The 21265-nt window shown below is 41.1% G+C and overlaps 4 protein-coding genes across 10 annotated transcripts in view; 3 read left to right on the top strand and 1 right to left on the bottom strand.

Moving 5' to 3' along the window:
- LOC143428313 (fibroblast growth factor receptor homolog 1) overlaps positions 1-7164 on the top strand; it is a 63980-nt gene extending 56816 nt beyond the window's left edge. For 2 of the 4 annotated variants that reach the window (XM_076903088.1, XM_076903089.1), the window contains exons 3-11: positions 860-1216; positions 1353-1745; positions 2879-3066; positions 3483-3615; positions 3734-4222; positions 4335-4833; positions 4918-5058; positions 5140-5245; positions 5322-7164. In XM_076903088.1, coding sequence (XP_076759203.1) covers positions 860-1216; positions 1353-1745; positions 2879-3066; positions 3483-3615; positions 3734-4222; positions 4335-4833; positions 4918-5058; positions 5140-5245; positions 5322-5429 — 2414 coding nt within the window. In that variant the 3' untranslated portion in view covers positions 5430-7164. Of the gene's footprint in view, positions 1-859; positions 1217-1352; positions 1746-2215; positions 2398-2878; positions 3067-3482; positions 3616-3733; positions 4223-4334; positions 4834-4917; positions 5059-5139; positions 5246-5321 lie in introns of all 4 variants that reach the window. The other 2 variants (XM_076903090.1, XM_076903091.1) reach the window with 2 other exon arrangements.
- Positions 7165-7592: 428 nt separating this feature from the next.
- Positions 7593-10298, top strand: L(3)73ah (polycomb group ring finger 3-like lethal (3) 73Ah). Of its 4 annotated transcripts, none has more exons than XM_076903114.1 (5): positions 7593-7727; positions 8150-8443; positions 8537-8682; positions 8759-8902; positions 8977-10298. In XM_076903114.1, exons 2-5 carry the CDS (start codon positions 8167-8169, stop codon positions 9100-9102), a joined length of 693 nt encoding a protein of 230 aa, XP_076759229.1. In that variant the 5' UTR covers positions 7593-7727; positions 8150-8166; the 3' UTR covers positions 9103-10298. The 4 variants fall into 4 exon arrangements, with proteins under 4 accessions (XP_076759229.1, XP_076759230.1, XP_076759228.1 ...); XM_076903115.1 differs by having other exon boundaries at positions 7599-7809; positions 8181-8443; XM_076903113.1 differs by having other exon boundaries at positions 7599-7809.
- A 684-nt stretch (positions 10299-10982) lies between these two features.
- LOC143428520 (uncharacterized) lies at positions 10983-18198 on the top strand. The gene is made up of 8 exons (XM_076903453.1): positions 10983-11197; positions 13517-13663; positions 14695-14828; positions 14915-15035; positions 15295-16276; positions 16406-16646; positions 16719-16955; positions 17037-18198. The coding sequence occupies exons 1-8, from the start codon at positions 11118-11120 to the stop codon at positions 17099-17101; spliced, it is 2007 nt and encodes a 668-aa protein (XP_076759568.1). The 5' UTR covers positions 10983-11117; the 3' UTR covers positions 17102-18198.
- A 226-nt stretch (positions 18199-18424) lies between these two features.
- Positions 18425-21179, bottom strand: Srp72 (signal recognition particle 72). Its single transcript, XM_076903452.1, has 8 exons — positions 21013-21179; positions 20784-20901; positions 20449-20704; positions 19909-20388; positions 19390-19752; positions 19021-19325; positions 18740-18949; positions 18425-18641 (listed from the first exon to the last, which is right to left on the bottom strand). Exons 1-8 carry the CDS (start codon positions 21110-21112, stop codon positions 18506-18508), a joined length of 1968 nt encoding a protein of 655 aa, XP_076759567.1. The 5' UTR covers positions 21113-21179; the 3' UTR covers positions 18425-18505.
- Between the last annotated feature and the right edge of the window lie 86 nt (positions 21180-21265).

The following is a 21265-nucleotide window of genomic DNA, read 5'->3' as shown; positions in this document are numbered from 1 at the left end:
AGAAAAAGCGTCTTCCTCCATCGCGATCGATAAAAAGAGAGATTCCATTGGGGCTGAAAATGGAACTCGTTACTAATCTCAAAAACGACACCTAGAATTGAAAAGCCATTACGAATAGAGCGATTATAAAAATTGCAATAAGTAGAGGAGACTTGAAATAGCCAATTACGGGCGGGAAATCGATTCATAAATTGTATCGAAATACACGTGAATCCGAAACGCTGATGATATTCAATTTACTCGGGCCGATCGGGGGAATAAGTTTCTAAAATTACGGTTAATACCCATTAAATGCGGCTAACGAGTCGTTAATGGCTGGTATGAGGTTGTTGTGACAACTGGTAGCGATTACGATCGATGATCGAGGTTTTCTCAGAGGCGGATAGAGGACAAGATTGATGGACCGCGGAGGCGCCTTTTTTTAGAACCGCACGCCGCTGTACGATCCAGATCGAGTCCCGACAGGGGATATTGAATCGCGGCACGCGATTCCCTCGTGCAATTTTAGCGTGCCGTTTATTGCGGCCACGATTCGCGGAAGAATCGAATTAGAAGGCGCGGTTACGCTGCCAAGTAGCGCTCGTTCTCTCGGTTTATCTTTCGTGAACTTGATGTTCAGGGAACGCACGACGAACGGCGTCTGGTTATCTGCGTTGCCAAATGATACCGATGATCGTTTTCCTTTTGCGATTTATATATATAAATACTTATCAATTTCAAATTTACTTTCTCTAAAAGACACAGTGTAAACCTGCGAGGAGTCCTCGAGAGTGGTATCAACGCCATATTGAATCATTAAAGCTCCAAGTGTCCCATTTTAATTAATAATCTCTAAGCACACAAATCGTTTCGATTGCAGATCTAAATCATCCCGACGTGGTGACGGTGTCAGTCGGTGAGAAACTGATACTACGATGCTCGGCGAGCGCGAACGAGGAAACGATTTGGTACAAGGGCGACGATCTCTTCCGGCCGTCGTCCTCGAGGATACGTCTGCTGAAGCAGTCGGTGCGTTTCAAGAGCGTCGAGCCGCAGGACGCGGATTCGTATCGTTGCTTGGTCGAGTCGAATGGTACCACGGAATGGAGAAACGTGACGGTACGGGTCGAATCGTTGCAGAACGACGGATACCAGCACGGGAACGAGAGGTACGGGAGCACCCTCGGCACGATCAGGACTCTCGAGGAGACGAACGAACTGGAACTCGAAACGAGAAGTTAGTACTTTCGATTTCTTTGTACATCATTCTTCCTACGTTTCTGACGCCTCAAACGGATATTGTCTTTCAAGTAGAATAAACTCACAGCACACACAGATTTCTGTGTTCTACAATAAATGTATCGTCAACGTAGATCTGCCAGAGACGCGGTCACTGCACTTGGACAGCGACAACGCGGAGGCCGATCTGGACAACGAGAAGTCTGAAAACGAGACAGTTGAGGAGCACAACAACACCGCCTCGGAGCAGGCACCGTTCTTCACGAAAAAGGAAGAGATGGTGACCGTGGTCAGGAAACCGGCCGGCAACACGTTACGTTTAAGGTGTCCAAGTTTCGGCCAACCGATGCCGAACATAACTTGGTTCAAGAACAACGAGGAGCCGAAACGAAGGCTGGGCACAGTGGTCATGACCAAGTGGAACTTCAGACTGGAGGACCTGGTACCCGAGGACAGCAGCAACTACACTTGCGTCGTGTGCAACGAGCTGGGATGCATCAATCATACCTTCAAAGTTGAGATTGTCGGTTAGTATCCTCTTTTCTATACTGTCTCGTCCTTTTCTTCTAATCGAATGGCACACGAAATAGGTTAATCATTGGATTCGGAGAATTTTAGTACGCAATGTGATTAGGATGATCGAAGAACTCTAGGTTCTGATATATGAAACGGAGGCACTAATTTTTATGTTCGAACAGTGGAAAAATGAAATGTTAGTTTGTTCAAGGATTGGTATCATAAGTTGAAACTAATGGAAGACTGTTCCAAAAAAAAAAATCGAATCTTGCAGGTCCCATTTGCTGCTCTGTATATTTAATGAAAATTCACGTGAATTCAAAGCAATCGAACGGACAAACGAAAGCCTACGAAACTTCGCAATAAACTCCTATTATACTACTCGTTCCTAAGAACGACGCGTACGCTAAGTTTCACTGCGCAGCGTGGAGGCTAAAGCAAATCGCGGCATTAATCGTCGTGAATTTTCATGACTCTGTAGAACGTTTTCCGCATAAACCGTACATCAACGTGGATTTCCCGAAGAACGTGACCGCGGTGGTGAACAGTACGGTGACGTTCAAGTGTCCGATCGTGTCCGATCTCGAACCTTATATGGAGTGGGTGAAAGTAGTCGAGTACCCCGTTGGCCAGGAGAAAGCACCAAAAGGGATACTTCTTCAGGTATCTACGCGCAGAGCGGCTTGTTACGTGGTGGAGGTTCCTGTGTCCTCTAAACGAACGGTTTTAACAGAAAAAAAATGATCCGCGTCGCAATTCCTACAAGTTACGGCAATCCTTCTGTTAAACAATATCGTAGTGATTAACGATGGTGAAGGAAACTGGTGTGTTTCGGTGTTTCAGGTGCTGCCCACGAGGATCACTCTGTCTTTTTATTTTGTGTTTTAACAGTGTCGTATATCCTAACTTCTATTCTCTTTAAGTGTCTTTTCTTGGATAGTCGAGGATCGAGGTCGCTTGGGATCGAGTTTGTTCCGAAATTGGCCGATGTTCAAACAATTTTCACTAAACTCTCAATGGTTTCTCGTTAAGGGTGAACACTTGAAGGAGCAAACTTGATCCGAAGGCATCTCTCTTCGCTTCTTTCTGTCCTTCTGATACTGGAGCTTGGTAAAAACGGTGGTTGGGTCTATTTTTTCTATAGAGACCGTGCGACACCGGCCGTTACTGACCATACCTCCGAAAAACACGACGGTTCTGGTAGGAGGGAACGTTACTATGACCTGCGACGTTCTATCGTACGCGCATCGCCATCTCGAATGGTATCGCGGTTATCACACATCTTTCGACACTGTCAACGAAACCAATCAAAGTTTGCGGGTGGAGGTAAAGGTGGGCACGTAGAACTATTTGAAACTGCATGAGATACTTAAATACTTATATACATACGCTTCTACGCTTTCGCTTCTTCTGTTATTAATTAGGCTAGAACACATTTCACTTCTCTAAACCACCCTCGCTACAATTCTAATACAACACCTTTCTCAATTTACTATAACATCTCTTCTTGTATAAAGTATCTTTCAAACTAGTATTCTCTGTTTTCCTCTTCGATTCGATCTACTATTGCAGGATAGCGATACGCTAATTTTGTTCAGTTTTTCGTAAAAATAAAGACGATTCCTATCCTGCAAAAGTAAATTATAATTGGAGATCACGCAAATGCTACAGACCCTTATTCAAACTACGAATTTCGATCCTCTAAGCAGGATTATTCTTCTAAAAACCGCATTTGATGTTCTAAATAGGGGGAAGGTGCGGAAAATCCGGAAGTGCTACAGTTGTACAATGTATCAATGAAGGACGAAGGATGGTACACCTGCATCGCGCAAAACGCTCTAGGAGAAACGTTTAGCAGCGCCTATCTTCGAGTAGTGAATTGTAAGTTTCAATCATCGTCAAATCGTGAAAACCGTCCACGACAAAAATGCACCAATTTCTCATCTGACCAATTTCGATCGTTTAAATCGGCTACATCCGTTTTTGCATCTTTCGTCAGCTTTGGAAGACCAAGAGATGCCTCTGACAGCGAAACCACAGATTCTGGTGAACGTTCTGGCCGCCGTCCTTTTCATTTTCTTCGCCGTCGGCGTGGTCGTCGTCATATACATCTTCCACCGTTTGAAACGCGAGAAGATGAAGAAGTTGCTGGCGATAGAGACGGCACGCGCCGCGGTGGTCACGCAATGGACGAAGAAGGTGATCGTGGAGAAGCAGAATTTGGTGAACGCGCAAAACGTCCAAGAGCCGTTGCTGATGCCCGTGGTGAAGATCGAGAAACAAAAATCGACGGTAGCCGCGGAGGACAGCAACGGAGGAAGCATTTCGGAATACGAGCTTCCGGTGGACAGCGCCTGGGAGCTGCCCAGGGAGCATTTGAACTTGGGTAACACTTTGGGCGAGGGTGCCTTTGGAAAAGTGGTCAGGGCGCAAACGAACACTGGCAAGCCTGGAATTCCTGGCGTTGTGGCTGTTAAAATGTTGAAAGGTACGGGAACCTACAAACTATGTCCGTCGAAACTCATTGAAAATAATGGTAGCGCGTATAACTTTAATTCTCTTTTCTATGAAAAAAAAAATAATTAAAAATTTCTTCGCAGAGGGTCACACGGACGCAGAAATGATGGATTTGGTGTCCGAGATGGAGATGATGAAGATGATAGGCAAACACGTGAACATCATCAACCTTTTGGGTGCCTGTACACAAGGGGGGCCATTGTACGTGGTCGTGGAGTTCGCTCCGCACGGGAACCTACGCGACTTCCTACGGGACCACAGACCATCCTCGGGATACGAACCAACGATTGGTCAAGAGCCAAAGGAGAAGAAGACACTGACGCAGAAGGATCTAGTGTCTTTCGCGTATCAAGTAGCCAGAGGGATGGAATATCTAGCGAGTCGAAGGTGCATCCACAGGGATCTGGCCGCCAGAAACGTGTTGGTCAGCGACGAGTACGTTCTGAAGATCGCTGACTTTGGCTTAGCCAGGGACATCCACTGTCACGATTACTACAGGAAAACAACGGATGGAAGGCTCCCAGTTAAGTGGATGGCACCTGAGGCTCTGTTTCATCGAGTCTACACCACTCAGTCCGACGTGTGAGTAATCTATTTTATTTAAACGTAATTGAATATTGATAGAAACAGTAATTTTACTATTAATTATCGATTATCGTGTTTCAGATGGTCGTACGGGATTCTGTTGTGGGAGATCATGACACTGGGTGGCACCCCCTATCCGTCCGTACCATCAGTAGAGAAATTGTTCCAGTTACTAAGAACTGGCCATCGAATGGAAAAACCACCGTGTTGTTCCATCGAAATGTAAGAATCTACCATCATCCGTTTTACCATCCGTCACCGATTAATCGTGATGTTGTTATGAAAATAAATCGATCGTTACAGATACATGTTGATGAGAGACTGTTGGAGTTACCAGCCCAACGAACGACCAATGTTCGGAGAACTAGTCGAGGATCTCGATAGGATACTGACGATAACTGCGAACGAGGTAAGAGATACTTCTGCACTCGTGTTTGGAACTTTTTCGTTTAGAACAGCTCGTTACTGTTAATATACGGTTTCAGGAATACTTGGATCTTGGGCTTCCGCAACTGGACACGCCGCCATCCAGCCAAGAATCCAGCGAAGCTGAGGACGACGAGGGTGAAGAGAAGTTCCCCTACTTGCTATGAAAATCCCACGAACGATCGGTTTTCGCCGAAGAATGTGTACAGTTCTCGTGAAGAATAGAGAAAACTAAATACAAAAAGGATATACAAAGATCCAGACGGAGCAACGAACGAAATCGAAGAGAAGCAGAGGAAGAGATTGCGAGATAGGTGGAAGTGAACGAGGAAAGGTCACCAGCGAAGATTGATGCGAAGATAGCTGGTGAACGGAAGTCGATCGACTGACCTAGCGAACACGCCAAATAATATAAATCAGTATTGACCTGTTTAGCGCGTATTCCGTAGAGTTAAGGATGAAGAAGAGATGAAATCAATCGAGGAAGTAACTCCGGCCTTCGAGGAGACTGATTTTGCTACGAAGAACACTCTATTTATTTTCCTATTATCCTTACACCCTGGGAAATGAAGTTCGAAACGATCGTTATGACAAACGATCCGACTGCACACGACGGAGCGATACGTTTGTTCCAATGAAATTCACGTACGTTTCTCAGGTACCCGTGGTTCGTCCAATCTGACGAGCCGAGTATGTATGTATCTATATCAAAGACTTTGGTGCACACCTGAACTACGTACGCAGCCAAAGCAAGGTACGATAAATAAATAAGGTTTATAGAAATTCTCACGTCGTCCAATTTTTGTACATGTTACTACCGTGCCATTGATAAGTGCCTTGGAAAGAATTAGTGAGGAGAAGATTGGGATATAAAGTTCCACCAGGGCTTCTAGTGGTCGTTAACAAAATAAAAATATATATATATATACATATTATATATAGTATATATATAAAGAGAAGAAGGGAGGAAAGAAGAACGAAACACGAACGGTGCAACCATTATAGAACACATGGTTCGCATAGCAGAGAAGTTCCCGATCGTCGGATCGTCTCGAAACGTGTTTGTAACTAGTCAATTAATAAAACCTGTACGTTTCTTTGTAACATAGCTCGAACGGTTATTATACGCTACGTATTATGTTAACGTTTCTACGTGAACGGATTGCAATGGAGAACGAGCGCGTATCTTCTAGTTTTTATAGGAAAACGATTGTAGGCTGTAAGAAGAGAGGCGTGTCTCGATAAGTTTTATCCGGCTTGATCCATGAATAAAGAAAATTTAACGAACCAAGGTATTATCGATGACTGTTTAGAATTACAACGGGAACGTCCTCGTCGATGAGAGACGAGTGCAAAGAGTCGTGCGATTAAAAAGGTATTGTATAATTTTTTTTATCGAACGAGCAACGAGAGGCAACTTTGCGCGTGACAAGCGAACGGAGAACAGAAAAGAGAATATTATTGCAACGTCCACGTGGATGTACAATGCAAAAGAGATGTATAAATGGTGCATGCGAGAGGTGCTTAGTAGTAGATAATTTATTGCACTGTATATTGTTACTTAGAATATATTCTAGGATATTAATTCTTCTTTTCTTTTTGTATTACCATCGGACAAATGAGGCGAGATACGTGTAAAATATGGAAATGTTTAACTAATCGATCGACGAAGATTTGTAAACGCAATAGGAGACTCTTTGTACATAGCGCCGATCTGTTTATTTAAAAGTTTTCTCATATTTTTTCTTTCTTTTTTTTTTTTTTTGTTACCCAGCACCTAAAGGTAGCCAGTAAATCAGCATTTACCAAGGTAGATTGTATGTATAGTCTGCGTAAATATTGGATTATTATTGTAACGTGAGTTTCGTCTCGAATAAATCACTGGAAACTGTACCCACATTACTTGACGCCTACCGTTTATTATTCTCAGATGTTTTCGCGACTCTTACGGTTCCTACGGTTCTTCGCTTTGGAAATTATAAGCCTGCGACTCTGAGAAGAAGCGAGAAATATTGAGGAAACATCTAATATTCCGTATACATTATCATGCTAATTGAACGTAATTTGGAAAATAGGAAATTAACTAAACGTGATACTCTTTTTCAATTAATTTCAGCACAGCTGATTAGAGTTTTATTTACAATTCGCGTATGCGTACGTCGACTTGACCAATCGATCGTGTCACGCGCATATAAAATAGGCATTCACGCGTTTGATACGATTAAATGATTAGACAAATTGGTCTATGATTGATCGAGGGAATATCGGGACCCCCCACCAGGATACGGGACCGCGTGTCCAGAGAGATAAGTTGACCATAAGACAAACGATGGCGCTCGGATCAGTTCGTTTTGTTGTCATCAGCCACATTTACACTAAGTTGTTTTTACCAGGTTTTTAGTGGAACGTTTAATTTTGTATTCCTCCACTTAGCTTCGATTAAACGACGAAAGATGCGAAGGATGGTACGGACCGTACGCATGAAACTTCCTAACGAATAACACACGAGTGAAAGTGTGCCGTTGTGTGCTAACACTCGACATTCAGGTTAGAATCCGATAACCCACTTTTCCCGATGTAACGAATTTATTTCCCCCCCAACGATCATTACCCGTCGACCTTCGTTTTATTCCCCAGAAAATTTTAAACGAGTTTAATCGTACGAGAAATCGATGAATCTAGCGAAATTTAGATGATAAGGAATTTTGATTGCCTTTACTGTACTGTCTTATGTGTGTTATTACATGTCAGTTATTTTGGAGCTTTCTTCTTTCATAAATAAAAAATATTGTGACTCCTCAGTGTGCATGAACTGATTGTCGTGCAACATTAACCGCAGTGTAATTTAACAACATTATAATTTGATGGTACTCGTGCGGTGTCACAGGTAGATATATTTTTTAAATGGTGATTACCAGTGCCATGGAGAGGAGAATCAAGCTAAAAACGTTGAACAGCCACATAACGTGCAAGATATGCAAGGGATACTTGATAGACGCCACTACCGTTACCGAATGTTTGCACACGTTCTGCAAGAGCTGCCTAGTGAAACATTTAGAAGAGAAGCACACCTGTCCGACATGTCAAATCGTGATACATCAGTCGCATCCCCTTCAATATATAAGCTTTGACAGAACTATGCAGGATATTGTCTATAAATTAGTTCCTAATCTTCAAGAAAGTTAGCCATTTTCTTGCTAATAAAAATGATGAAGAGAAAACAGTAAAATGTGCACAATTAAAAATGTATTCCACTCGATTTGTTTTCTTTTAGATGAAATTAAAAGAGAAAGAGAATTCTATCGGGCTAGAGGTTTACCTTGCCCTAAGGATGTCCTACCGAACGCTGGTGAGGTCGAAGAGGAGAAAGCAACGGCGGATGCGCACGCAGAATCTGACTACCACCGTACTGATGAACAAGTAAAGAGTGCTTGGGAAAAGGGACCACGCGATTTGTGTAAATTCTTCATGGTACTAACTAAAAATATTTTTGTAGGTTAATGTATGTTTGGAATGTATAAATACAAGTTTAAAGACACTGAAAAGGAGATTTATCAGGTGCTCTGCCCAAGCAACCATTACGCATTTGAAAAAGTTTATCGCCAAGAAAGTGTTAAACGGAATGGAAAAATATCGTGATGTAAGTAAAAAACTGCATAAAAATCATATCATACAAAAAACTTGAGGTCATCGGTTAATCGTGTTCTTTCGTAGATTGATATTTTGTGCAATGATGAACTATTAGGTAAGGACCACACATTGAAATTCGTTTATGTGACAAGATGGAGGTTCCGGGACCCACCTTTAAGGTTGCAATATAGACCACGAATAGACATCTAAGATTAATATCTCCGTGTTCGATAACGCGTTGAAAAATCACAAAGAATCTTGTACCTACGTTTATACGTTTCCTAGCTCTATCCGTGTATTTTCCCGTCGTAGTACTTATTTCCATGTTCCGTGCACAGTCAGAGATTCCAAATTGAATCTCGCAGATGGTTTCTTGCGACGAAGGGGAGATTGCAGTAGACCCGCATCTTTCCACCGTATCACCTTAACCAGATAGTCATCAGCACCTGAAAATTTTTAACGATAGCTGTTATATCGTACTGCACACTCTGATCAGCATTCTGTTCTCTTTCTAGTTAACGTTCGGGATCGTTTACGTATTGTCTTAAAACTGAGTTACATTAACTCGTCTTCTTTAACCTTCGTTGCGAATCACTTTGTAGATTTTGTGTAACGCGTAAATGTAAGTAGACCAAGGAATCAAAGCGACACTGTAACGACGATGAGAGAAGGGAATAGTTTTCGTTCGCTCGCAGTATCGCTGAACGTAATTCTAAATATTTAGTTACAACGTTATACGTGTCACACCGCCGTGATGTGGCACACTGTACGTACTCTTACGTCGATCCTTTACAAATATGACGAATCTAAGATACGAGGTACCCGTCAAGGACGAGTTTGTTGCTTTTTCGTACACGGCAACAAGGCAAGATCGCCCTTCTTGTAATCTTAAGACGTGAATTTCTTTTTATACGTACCCTAATTGTATATAGAATATTTTTGACAGAATTCCGATAATATCGCGCGTAGACAAAGCTTTGTATTAGAGAGATGAAAATGGATAAAATGAAAAAAAAAGAAGCTGGGTCCGGTTGGTGAAAGTCTGGGCCCCTTTAACTTTGTATGTTTATGCGCTGTACAACATTCTAATCTGGCCCGGAGTTTCTCTCAATGCCGGGATACAAAAGAATTTTATCAGATGCGACATATTTTCTCGATGGATTTGATAAGGACAACGACGCGTTGAGCGAAACAGCCGGGGCAATTGTCGCTTGTAGTTAAATGAACTTGTTTCGACAGTTGTAAAGCGAAAAACCGTGTGATTGTATATAAATATTCTAGGGAGAAATGAGATGAAACGAAGTCGACTCTACGAAGTAGCAGCATTTTATGAATGCTAGGGCTTGTACGTTGTACACTATGTGTGTATCTCCATAAATTATTAAATAAATATGTTTTGTACAGTACCGACTGGATTAATTAACGAGAATCTAATTACGAAATGTTATTAAATAAAAACGATAAAGACATTTACGAGCATTGTTGTTTTCAAATATTCTAGTTGACAGACTATCTACCTAATTGTTACGTCCAAACGAACTTTTTCAACTTGATTGCGATTAGAGCTAATATGGCGTCAATCTAACACTACGTAGACACTTAGTCACCAAATTCATGGCACGAATGATTGTCGACAGAATACTAATTCCTCTCAAACGATTTAAAGCGTCCTTGCCGCATACTATTATACCAAGAAAAGAAATCGAAATCGTAGAATGAACGTTTGAAGGTCTCTTTAATGGAATAAGAAGAGCTACGCAATCAACTTATGCAACAATGGCGTTCCCTTAGAAAACGGGGAAAATTTTATTCTGTCGATCAATCGTAGATTTTATATTTTCTCACCGAAAGAACACGGTAGAAACACGCGCGACGTAATTAGTGAACGTAATAATGGTATTAATGAGTTGAGATGCGAATACTTACACAGATTTTCCGTTAAAAATGCGCAGAAGAAAAACGACACAACGGCGGGTAAAAATCGCGCACGAAACTAGTCTTCGATTTCAAATTCATGCGCACGCGCAGTGGCCGGGCTGGTTGAGCGAACCGGCGCATGCGCGGTGCGTCCTAAAGTAGTTTATGGTCAATGTGCGTCGAATAGTGACCGTTGCTGCTGTCTAGCAGCACGGCAAACGTGATTTCGTTGTGTAATTTTCGATGAATTTGATTTTAAGTGTCGGCAGTATCTCCTGTGCGTGTTCTGCGTGCAATCTCGCAGATAAATGAGCTTACAGGACAGCCTCTTCTCCGAGGAAGTGGAGCACGACGTGACTCTATTTTCAAGGGACAAGAGACGGAAAAGGTAGGACAGCTAAACGATCACGTTTCCTGATGCAACGACGCGCCTTTAAAGGTTAGATCACCAGCTTTTACAACGTGTCTTCAGACATTAATTCTTGACTTTCGATTTCTACGAACGTTCATCGTGGCTCCCCGTAAAGACCCCTTCGAGAAGTCATTGATCTTCGTGGCATTTCAGAGAGATAAGATGCCTTTCAAAGTTAGTTGACGTATATGAATTCTGTAAAAAAACAAAACAGATACACGTCATAAATAGCGTTGATTTGACGTTCCGTAATTTTTCATGACAATTCCATGGTACGTTACGTGGGAGAAATGCATCGCACTAAATCTACTCGAATCTGCGAGCTACAATCGGAATTCGAAAGCAATTAGAAATGTTCTTAGAATTTCAGAGAAGATTTAAGATGCCATACAACTAAAGGCGCACAACGTGTTATCGACTCCTTCACGGTTTCCGTGCAGATTATACATTTATAAATATCTCAACTGGAAGCTAAATGGCTGATATCGTCGTCGTCCAGCCGATGTTCTTGGCCGTAACGACGTGCATCTTTAGACGGTTCCGTTACGATAATGGATTCTACCTTTAACTTTTTTTTTCTTTGCATGGCCCGCGTACTTCGAATGACAACACGTTTTTCGTCGAAGGATATTTCTATTTTTAGCAAGCTACATAGCGTTTTGAGAAGCATGAAAGAACTGCAGATCATTGGCAGCTTGCCTGGAGAAAATAAAAATGCATTTTATAGATGTCGATAGTTTTTATTTTCTATCAGTTGACGTTGTATCAGGTTTCATTTGCTCGTGCGCACCTTGCCTTTGCATTTCACCTGAATCGTTACGTAGCACAAAGATGATGAGTTTTTAAGCTGCGGATATTGGTTAAAATAGCTCTCCATAGACGGCGGGGACTTACGTTCGCCGTTGGGTAATGAAAGAAAATTTATACGAAACACAAAGATTAATGGAACGAATTATCTCGATCAACGACGACGAAAATAATAAAGCACGGTTGTACAAGATTAACCATCGCTGTAAAGTATTATATAAGGACACCGTAATATTTACCGTTTCTTAGTCAGTCAATTCGCAGTTTAAATATTTCATGAACATGTAACCTATATTACGTATTCGAACATTCTATCTGATACTTTCACATGGTTGATCCATTCGGTAACAGGACGGAATTAAAAGAATTTTGTTTAATTACAGAAATATCTCGCATAAATAAGATTGTCATATATCTTTGATCAAACAAGAAAATAGATCAATAACGAGAGAAATGTTTCGAAAATCACGATGATTGCGCGCCGTATTGCATAATTAATAAAATCGCAGGCAATGCGAACAGCTGGGCGATTTTGAATGCCCTCTACACGGATAATTGTTAATCTACCGAGTGCGACCGGTCACTTAGCGTATGTCGCTCACGTATCCCAGCGATTACGTGAACCACGCAACACTTACGAGATATACGACATTCTGTTTCTTCTTTCTAGTTCAAGGCTCGTCGATTTAGTCGACTCTGAAACATAATTAACAGATCGAACCGACGATACGGCGATCCAACGATCGTATCGCGGTGAAAAAAGGAGAAAGAGATAGAGAAATGGTTGTTTTGTTCGGCTGGTTGGAGTCGATTTCTTTTTCTTCTCAGCTTTCATGTCTACAACCCAGAGAAGTAAAGTAGACACGCAGAACCGCGATTTATCGTGTTGCACGGTTCGTTCCACCTGGACAGTTTGCATGTAATTTGAATATCTCAACGTGAAATGTTGTTAAAGTGAAATTCTCTATTTTAACATTGTCCTCGCAAAATAGTTTTATTTACATTTCAACGGCAGGATACTCCACGTGATCGCACGAGTGCGCTTCCTGTTTCCTTGTATCCTCGATTATGTGTACATGAAACACGCGCGCGCGTTCTAATGGGCCCCGATACTTTCTAAAAAACATCCGGTTACACATAACGAATTCCGCCGTTAGCCGTCATTTTGTACCGTTCGAACGTAATACCCGGTTGCCACGAACTGTTGATTATGCAAAACGTTAACGGGATCGTAACCACCGTTGGTAAAATGTGGCCGAAACACGGGCGGGCGCATACTTGTTCGATCGCGAGGATGGGCACTGATTTTGAGGAAACCAACGAGGGAGAAAGTGAAACGTTATGTAAAAGTTAGCCGGCGTGCGTTCATCTGACGGGATACCGCCGAGTGGCCCGAGGCTAGGCGGTTACGTTCACCCATCGGCCAGTCCTCCATTTCGGTCTCACTTTCAGCTGCGATCGTGACGCGTGTTCTTTTCACTTTTACAGGGTACTCGTCTTTCCACCTGTGAACAACTATCGGAGATACATCATACACCAGTTGGTGCAGGATCGTTTCACCGAACTCCATACCTTCTCGATCGGCCAAGGCTCTGCCAGACGGACTGTTGTGTGTTACAAGAGTGACGTGATAAGGTACCGGTCTGCGTGTTTCTTCGAGATTTGTAAAATAAACCCTCTACGCGACGTCCTGTGACTTGGATATTGGAATGTCAACTGGATAATGGATAACAAAGTTTAAGGAAGATTCTACAAGTCCAAAAAGGGAAAGAAGAAACGAAATAAAGAATAACAAGATTGCCCTTGAGGCCAGACAAAAATCTCACGCGGCCACGCGCTAGTACCCACGTAGCCTCGCAATGGACTCTTCACGGATTTTTAAACACGTTTTTCTTGAAAGCTAAGCGCCAAATGCAGTTTTGTTATTCGTATGATTTTCATCTTTCGTTTCAGTTTATTAAACTGCTCATCTCGTCGAGCTGAAGCGAGGAATTCCCTGAATTTCTTCTCACGAACGAATGTAATCGCGAGTGGAATTTGTTAAACGAAGTTTCATTGTTTCTTATTCGTTTTCCCTCTGTCGATAACCTACCGATAAGAGATGCATGTTCTGATAACGATTGGTGCGTTGTAGTTCATCGTGGTTTCGTGTAAATGTTGAAAGGATACGCGTTGCTCGCGTTACAAACAATGAACTGTTACCATACGTTCTAACAGACTTGCGAAAATCTTGTGCGAAGGGAATGCGTTTGTTGTTTTCCTCTCTCAAATCGTCACGATATCTCGATGAAGTATTCGGTACACGAGATTGAAATATTTCACGCCAACGTGTGCTCCACTTTGAAATAAAATTCAATGCCACTGCGACACGATTAGTTCAGAAATATAATAGGCCAGGTTGCAACAAATGTAGGACGAGCTCTAAATTGAATCAGGTTTATGCGAGATTCATGGGACGGGGCCTAATACCGTTACGAAATATGGTTTACAAGAGCGGAATTCTTACGACGTAGCAGCGGCGAACGAAAGTGAAACTGACCGTCTCAAGGTCACGTGGCGTACCACACCAATGCGTTGGAATCATCAAACTGATAAAGACATATAAAAAGAACTTGTATAAAGTTGACAGACGTAATAACTACTCTTTTTGTTTTTCACATTTTAAGGGATCCAAAATTGAATGGTGCACAGTGTAAATCAAGTTGTACGCCGAGGGACACTGGTACGTTGTTAGAGATGGGCGTCGAAGGACGACGATCGCCCTCCACATCGCCAGAGCACGTACGAGTTCAAAGACGAGGTGATCCAGAGATAATTTTAAAAGCATTTATTCGCTCGCTAAGAGATACGTAAATTTGACTGAATTCGTCGCTCGATTCTTTTTAGCAAAGTCAACGCCAGCAGTCGAGATCTACAGGCCACCAGCTGCCAGGAGAGCCAGGAATGAACTTCAATCGAACGTAGATCAAGTTCAAGCACCGGCAACCACGGATCTGTCTGCTGCGAAGTACGATATTATATGAAAGTATACCAGCCCTCGATTTACGTGGTCGCAGTTTCGCAATTGTCTTATTCCACGCGGTCGAGAAATAATTTTTCTGTGGTCAATTTCTTTTTATACCGATCAGGCCGTAGTGCAAAAAAAGAGGAACGTACGTAAAACCAGTCCTGCGCGTAATTCGAGGATCGACTATATTTATTTCTATTGCCTAAACCGTAATTAATAAAAGTTCTTAACGCGTATCGCTCGATTTGATTTTGTCAAGAACTTCTCGCCAGAGAAGACCAGATCGCGCGGTTTACGTGCCGAGACATCGCAGGAGTTTGGAAACGGAAGGAAGTCCTCAGCCAACGGAGCCTGTGCGCGCGAGTCCAACAGCTAAGGACAACTCGTCCGTTGCTTCTCATAGACAATCAAAATCGCCGTTAAGTAACAAAGAAGCGGACTCTGATGTGCATCGAAGTCCAGAGTGCGCTAAAAAGGGATCAAACGCATGCCTTGACAAAGATCAAGGTAGTTTAGAATTTGAAATTAACGAGTGTCTTCAGACAGTATCGACGGAGACAGATTCTGCGGCTATCACAGACGTATCTATCGTAGAGATTAGTAACGAAGAAACAGCTGAACAGTCAGACAGTTCAAATGAAAATGTGCCAAACGATTCAAGCGGTTCTCCCGCTGCTGAAATTAAATGCGTTCTAGTCGATGCGTTTCAGTCACAGACCATCGAGGAAGAAGCAGAAGAGCGAGAAGAAGAAGAAGAAGAAGAGGAGGAGGAAGAGGAAGACGTATCGAGTAGTTCTAGTGAAAATAAAAGTAGTTTAGAATCAGTTGAAACATGTGTATATAGTGAAATTAATGTTAACGAAGAAGCAGATAGGTCTGATAAATCCAAGGACGATGTTATTGTAACTGATACAACTGCGAGCAACAACAAGAAGAACACGGAGCTTTCTAACAAGGATGAAATAACGAATCAAAAGAACACGCAGATGATGCGTCGGAACATGGTATCGAAGGTGTTGATTATTTCAGATACTGTACAGGAAGAACCAAAAACTGTTAAAGAAGTAATTCCTGTTCCTATACCACCGCCACAGAAAAAGGTAAAGAAGATAATAAGGCAGAAAAGTAAACCTGCTCCACCACCTTCACCGCCTGTTAAAAAGATAAACAGGGACGAATGTGATTGGGACAGTTTGTTCGACGACAACGGTGACTGTTTGGATCCAACTTTGATAGAAGAGGCAAGTATATAGAAAATTTTACTATTTCTCGTGATATCGTGTGAAAGTGATGCTAATTTAAGAGATTTGAAGCTTTTATATCTTGACATCGCAGAAATATTAATTAACTTTATCTGATTTCTTCCTCAGTTAACATCAGCTGTCGGCGATGTTACGATAGAACAACCAAAAAGTGATTACAAACCATACACGAAGCACATCGAGGTATCCAGCGACGAGTTCGCTCACGTTGTTGAAATATATAATTTCCCGTCAGAATTTAAGACCAGCGACTTAGCGGCTGTTTTCAGCCCATTTAAAAATGGTGGTTTCGAATTGAAGTGGGTAGACGACACACACTGTCTTGGCGTCTTTAGTAGCCCGCTTGTTGGTAAGTAGGAACACGTCGAAATTGCAGTGGTGCGATGACTGATGAAACGCTTACTCATCGATTCGTTTATAGCTGCCGAAGTATTGGCATCGGATCATCCATTTGTCAAAACACGACCGCTGAGCGAGGCAACCGCGTTGAGTAAAACGAAAGCGAAAAGGAGCGCAGAATTTTTGCAACCCTATAGAAGTCGTCCGGAAACGTGCGCAGCGTTGGCCAGACGTCTGGTCACAGGTGCTTTAGGCGTAAAATTGGCTACTGCTAGACAAGAACGTGAACACGAGAAAAATATACTACGCGAAGCTAAAGGTAAACGTCATTCATGGACAAAACGTGTAATGGGTTAAAAACTCTGGAAGAAATTGTAACGAGATGTTCCTTTGTTCTCAGAGAAACGCAGATTAGCCAACAAGCAAAGAGAAGATGCCTGGGAGGGCATTATCCCGGAGAAGTAGCATTCTTTGTTGGTAACGTAACATTTTACGGCATTAAGAATTACTACTTACATCATTGTGTAAATGTTTCGTGACATTTACATGCATTTGTGCCTTACTCATCTATTCTCATCTTTGACAAACTCACTTTTTTGTCGAACTTGATTTTGGCGGTCGGTTTTTGGGAACACGGGGTATTTGCTTTGCCAAATAGATGAGTGCGGCATAACTTGAATGATCAAGTAAGAGATACATAGTTGCCTAGAACTCGTAAAATGAGTTGTTTCCAGTGCTTCGTTTATTTTCTACGTATTATGCATATCACACGATGTTCAGACCATGTTGAATGAGCGTGCCTGTTGTACTATTTTCTAATGAAAAAGGGTATTATTGGTATTTAAGTAAACGTCTAAATGAGAACGATTTACAGCCTTGACATATTTAAAAAAAAAAAAGAAAAAATGAACTATATAAGGAAACGGAAGTAGAAACGTTTTACGATATTATACAGTTATTCTTACCTCGACAGTTGCCTGTTATAAATTTATATATAAAAGGACAAAACACATAATGCTGTGTTGTGCAATGATAATACGTGACAATAAGTTAGGAAGGTAGAAGAAACGAGGGTTATCCTTTTACACTACGCAACGTGCATACGTGCCACGACATCGATACGCATACAGTGGATACGTAATCGAAGTGCGTTTTCACAGAGTTTTTGATTTCATGAAAAATGAAAAAGGGAAACTCACCTAAATAACGACGTGGCATTTTATTATTACACGCGATGTAAGAATGTCGTAGTTACGAGTGTGTGAATGCCACTTATTATATATATTATTATATATACATATTATATAAAATCTGTTACATGAATGTTATAAAAATCTGACGCACAATCACTGGATCTATCGAAACACGGATTACAGATTTACTAAGAACAAAAGAAAAGAATTCAAGACAGATTGTATTTTTATATACAATTGTTACCAACAGAGGAATAAAGATATGTATTGCCAAATCCTAGTCCAAGTACGTAAGAAACATGTTACCTATATTGTATATTATATTGCCGAATTTTGTCAAGAGCTGACAAAAGAAAGAAGGAATAAAAATATTTTACGTACCATATGTTTCTCGTGTATATTTTCAATTCAGGACACTATCATATACTTTAGGTTAAAAGGAAATATAGGAGTTGAAAAGTGTAGTGTTTGAAACGATACGCGTATAAAATACGTTCGTTTAAAAATGGCAGTATTCCTTGGTACTATACATATGTACAGTGATAAAAAATGTGTACAGTTGAAAAAGTTATCCGATGCATTAAATAGATGTATCATTCGATCATCGATTATTCTAACGGTGTAGAAACCTCTATATATTTCAGGCAAATGCAACGCAAATACAAAAATTTACTTATTACCATTTTCCTCCTTTCTTTTTCTTTTTCTGTTGAACTTTACGCTGTTGCTGCCGTGGACCGGAACTTTCTACCGCCGGACTGTGTCTGGGGTTAGGAGATGGTTTCGCATTTGTCGGCATTTTGGTAATATCACTGTAACAACGAATAATGATATTAATTGCATACAATGTTCAAATTAAGATGAATGAAATTCCTAAATATGTATATAGACATCAAGTGTAAATACGTACTACATATCACTAGCGCCCGCTACAGCACCTTGAGTGCCTTTCATCGCAGCATCTCGATTCCTTCTGTCTCGTTTCTTCCTAAATCCGCTACGTTCGTGTCTAGGTAACCACCGTTCAGGATCAGGCGGAACATTTGGATCATAGTTTTTAGGTAATTTCCCTTTGCGCTTACGTTTCTTACGTTTCTTTTGCGTTACATCGATAAGTTTGCTGGAGAACATATTTACGATTAATTAACACTGTTTTGGTAGTACACTTAAAAAGAAAGAAGAAATGCTTACCCAGGAGACGGTTCTACCTTCTTCTTGATCACCTTCGTACCGATCACCCAATTACTGCTTTCCAAAGCATCAACATCGGTTCTCTCAGAGAGATCATGCAGTGGTGGTAAACGCTTCGAGAGAAGCTGCGCCTTTTCAGGACAAAATTGCACATAAGCCACTACCAATTGTGCCAATGTCTTAGTGTCAGATGGCGAAGCATCCACCATTTCTTGCAAAATGTCTGCTGCTTCTTTAATTTCTCCTCCGCGTAAATAAAAATCAGCGGCCTGCCGCCATAACTCTCCCAAATTGGCAGTTGTTTCCTAAAAAGAGGTATCAAATATAAATGTAATGAACTAAAATATTGAAAAATTCCAATCATTATACCTTATTCTTCTTGTAATAGTTAACTGCATTTTTCAGGGCAGCTGATGCTTTTTCGCGATTATTATCGGCCATATGAAGGGTTACAAGTGTGCTAACTATACCAGGCAATGATCTATCTCTTTCATTTAAATTCTCAAGAATATTAATCGCCTCCTGCCTTTCGTCCTGGCTTAGTAAAAGTTGCACGCAAACCAGCTTCATTTGTAATTCTTTCTCCCCAACTGCATACTGTGTTAATAGTTTCGCCGCTTCCTTCGCTTTGCCTTCTTTACCAAATTGTACAGCTTTAACAAACATCGCATCCGCGGCCAACGCAGGATGATCCTTAGCGAGTTTATTGCAAAACTGTTGACACTGCTCCGCCTACGTATAAACCAAGTATATAAAATATAGTATAAAATAATCAAGTACAAATATTAAAACTTACTATGCTCTAATTTTTATAAAAATTCTGTTAAGCTAAACATTGACAACATATAGACGAAATCTTACGAAAATTAGAATATAATAGAATTATACCTGATCAGTGTATAAAGCTAGCAAGCACTGATTGTATGCGATGGTCCTTCTCTGCCTGGAAGTTAACTTATGCTCCAAGCTATCGTGAGTAGCACTCTTCATTCTCTTTTTACTGTCAAATACATTTTGATCTTTATTGAGGCACACAAGATTATTGCTTGCAACTGCTACTAAAGCTATATCATCCGGTTTTGCTTTCAGAGCTGAAGTGTACAATATTTGAGCTTCTTTCTCACGGCCTTGAAGCTGAAGGCAACAACCGAGCTGGACTCTAATAATTCCTAACTCATCTTCTATCTCCTCTTCTGCGACACCATCCTCCTCTAGACCTTCTTTACACAATTTCTCTGCTGCCTTAAGCTTTTTCTCAGCTTCGACCAAGGTACTTTTGTCCCCCTTGTTACCTTGTGCAATTAATCGACAAGCTGCGTTGTATATCAGTTCATATGTGTCTTCACGTAATGCAGAAACTTCTAAATTCTGTTTAAAAACAAATATAATGAAATAAGGAAGAGGTGAAATGCATATCGAAGAACTTACAGAACCCTCAGTCGTTAAGTTTACGATCACTGCTGCAAGATTAGCCTCCCTTTCATCCTCGTATTCGTCATGAGAGTTTTTTATGATATCTCTGTACACAGAAAAGCACTCCTCATATTTTTCTAGTCTGTACAATATTTGAGCTTTAAGTTCCTTGAGCTTCAGCGATGGATTCGAGACATTCTCTACTACCTTCAAAGCTTCGGGTACCTGATTCAATCGGTATAAACAGTATGCTTTTTCAAAATCTAAATTACTGTAACAAAAAATATATTCATTACCTTCTAAAAGAATACTAATATATATATTGTTGCAGTAATAAATAACAAACATACGTTGCTAGTTTTGGATTTTTACTAATAAACTGGAGTGCATCAGTGAATTTGGATAACTGAATGAAGCAAATGACTTTGCAATGGAAAGCAGCTTCCTCGTCCTGGGAAATGCCTAAAACTAATATATTTCGACTTTTTAAACACACTCTTCTCACAAAGTAGGACAAAAGGTTATGCTTATGATAAATTTATACAAACGAACGCTGTTCCCAAATTGGGAAAGACTCACTTTTATTGGCAATTTTTATTGCCCTCTCGTATTCACCATTTTGGCCTAATTTGTTTAATTCTCCATATAACGCAGGAAGATTGTTCTCCTTTGTAGCCATATTGCTCACATTACGAGCATATCCAACGTGGAACTGATTTGTCCACTGAATTAACTGAACGCCGATATAATATAGAGTATACCTACAAGAAGTTATTGCTCATCGAGTATACCTAGTCTCACGTATGCGACTCCTTCCTCTCAGTATTGGATG

Source organism: Xylocopa sonorina, chromosome 10 (assembly GCF_050948175.1).
Source record: "Xylocopa sonorina isolate GNS202 chromosome 10, iyXylSono1_principal, whole genome shotgun sequence".
In the NCBI taxonomy this organism is placed as follows: Eukaryota; Metazoa; Arthropoda; class Insecta; order Hymenoptera; family Apidae; genus Xylocopa; species Xylocopa sonorina.
The sequence above is the reverse complement of the archived record's forward strand: the minus strand, read 5'-3'. Positions and strand labels throughout refer to the sequence as shown.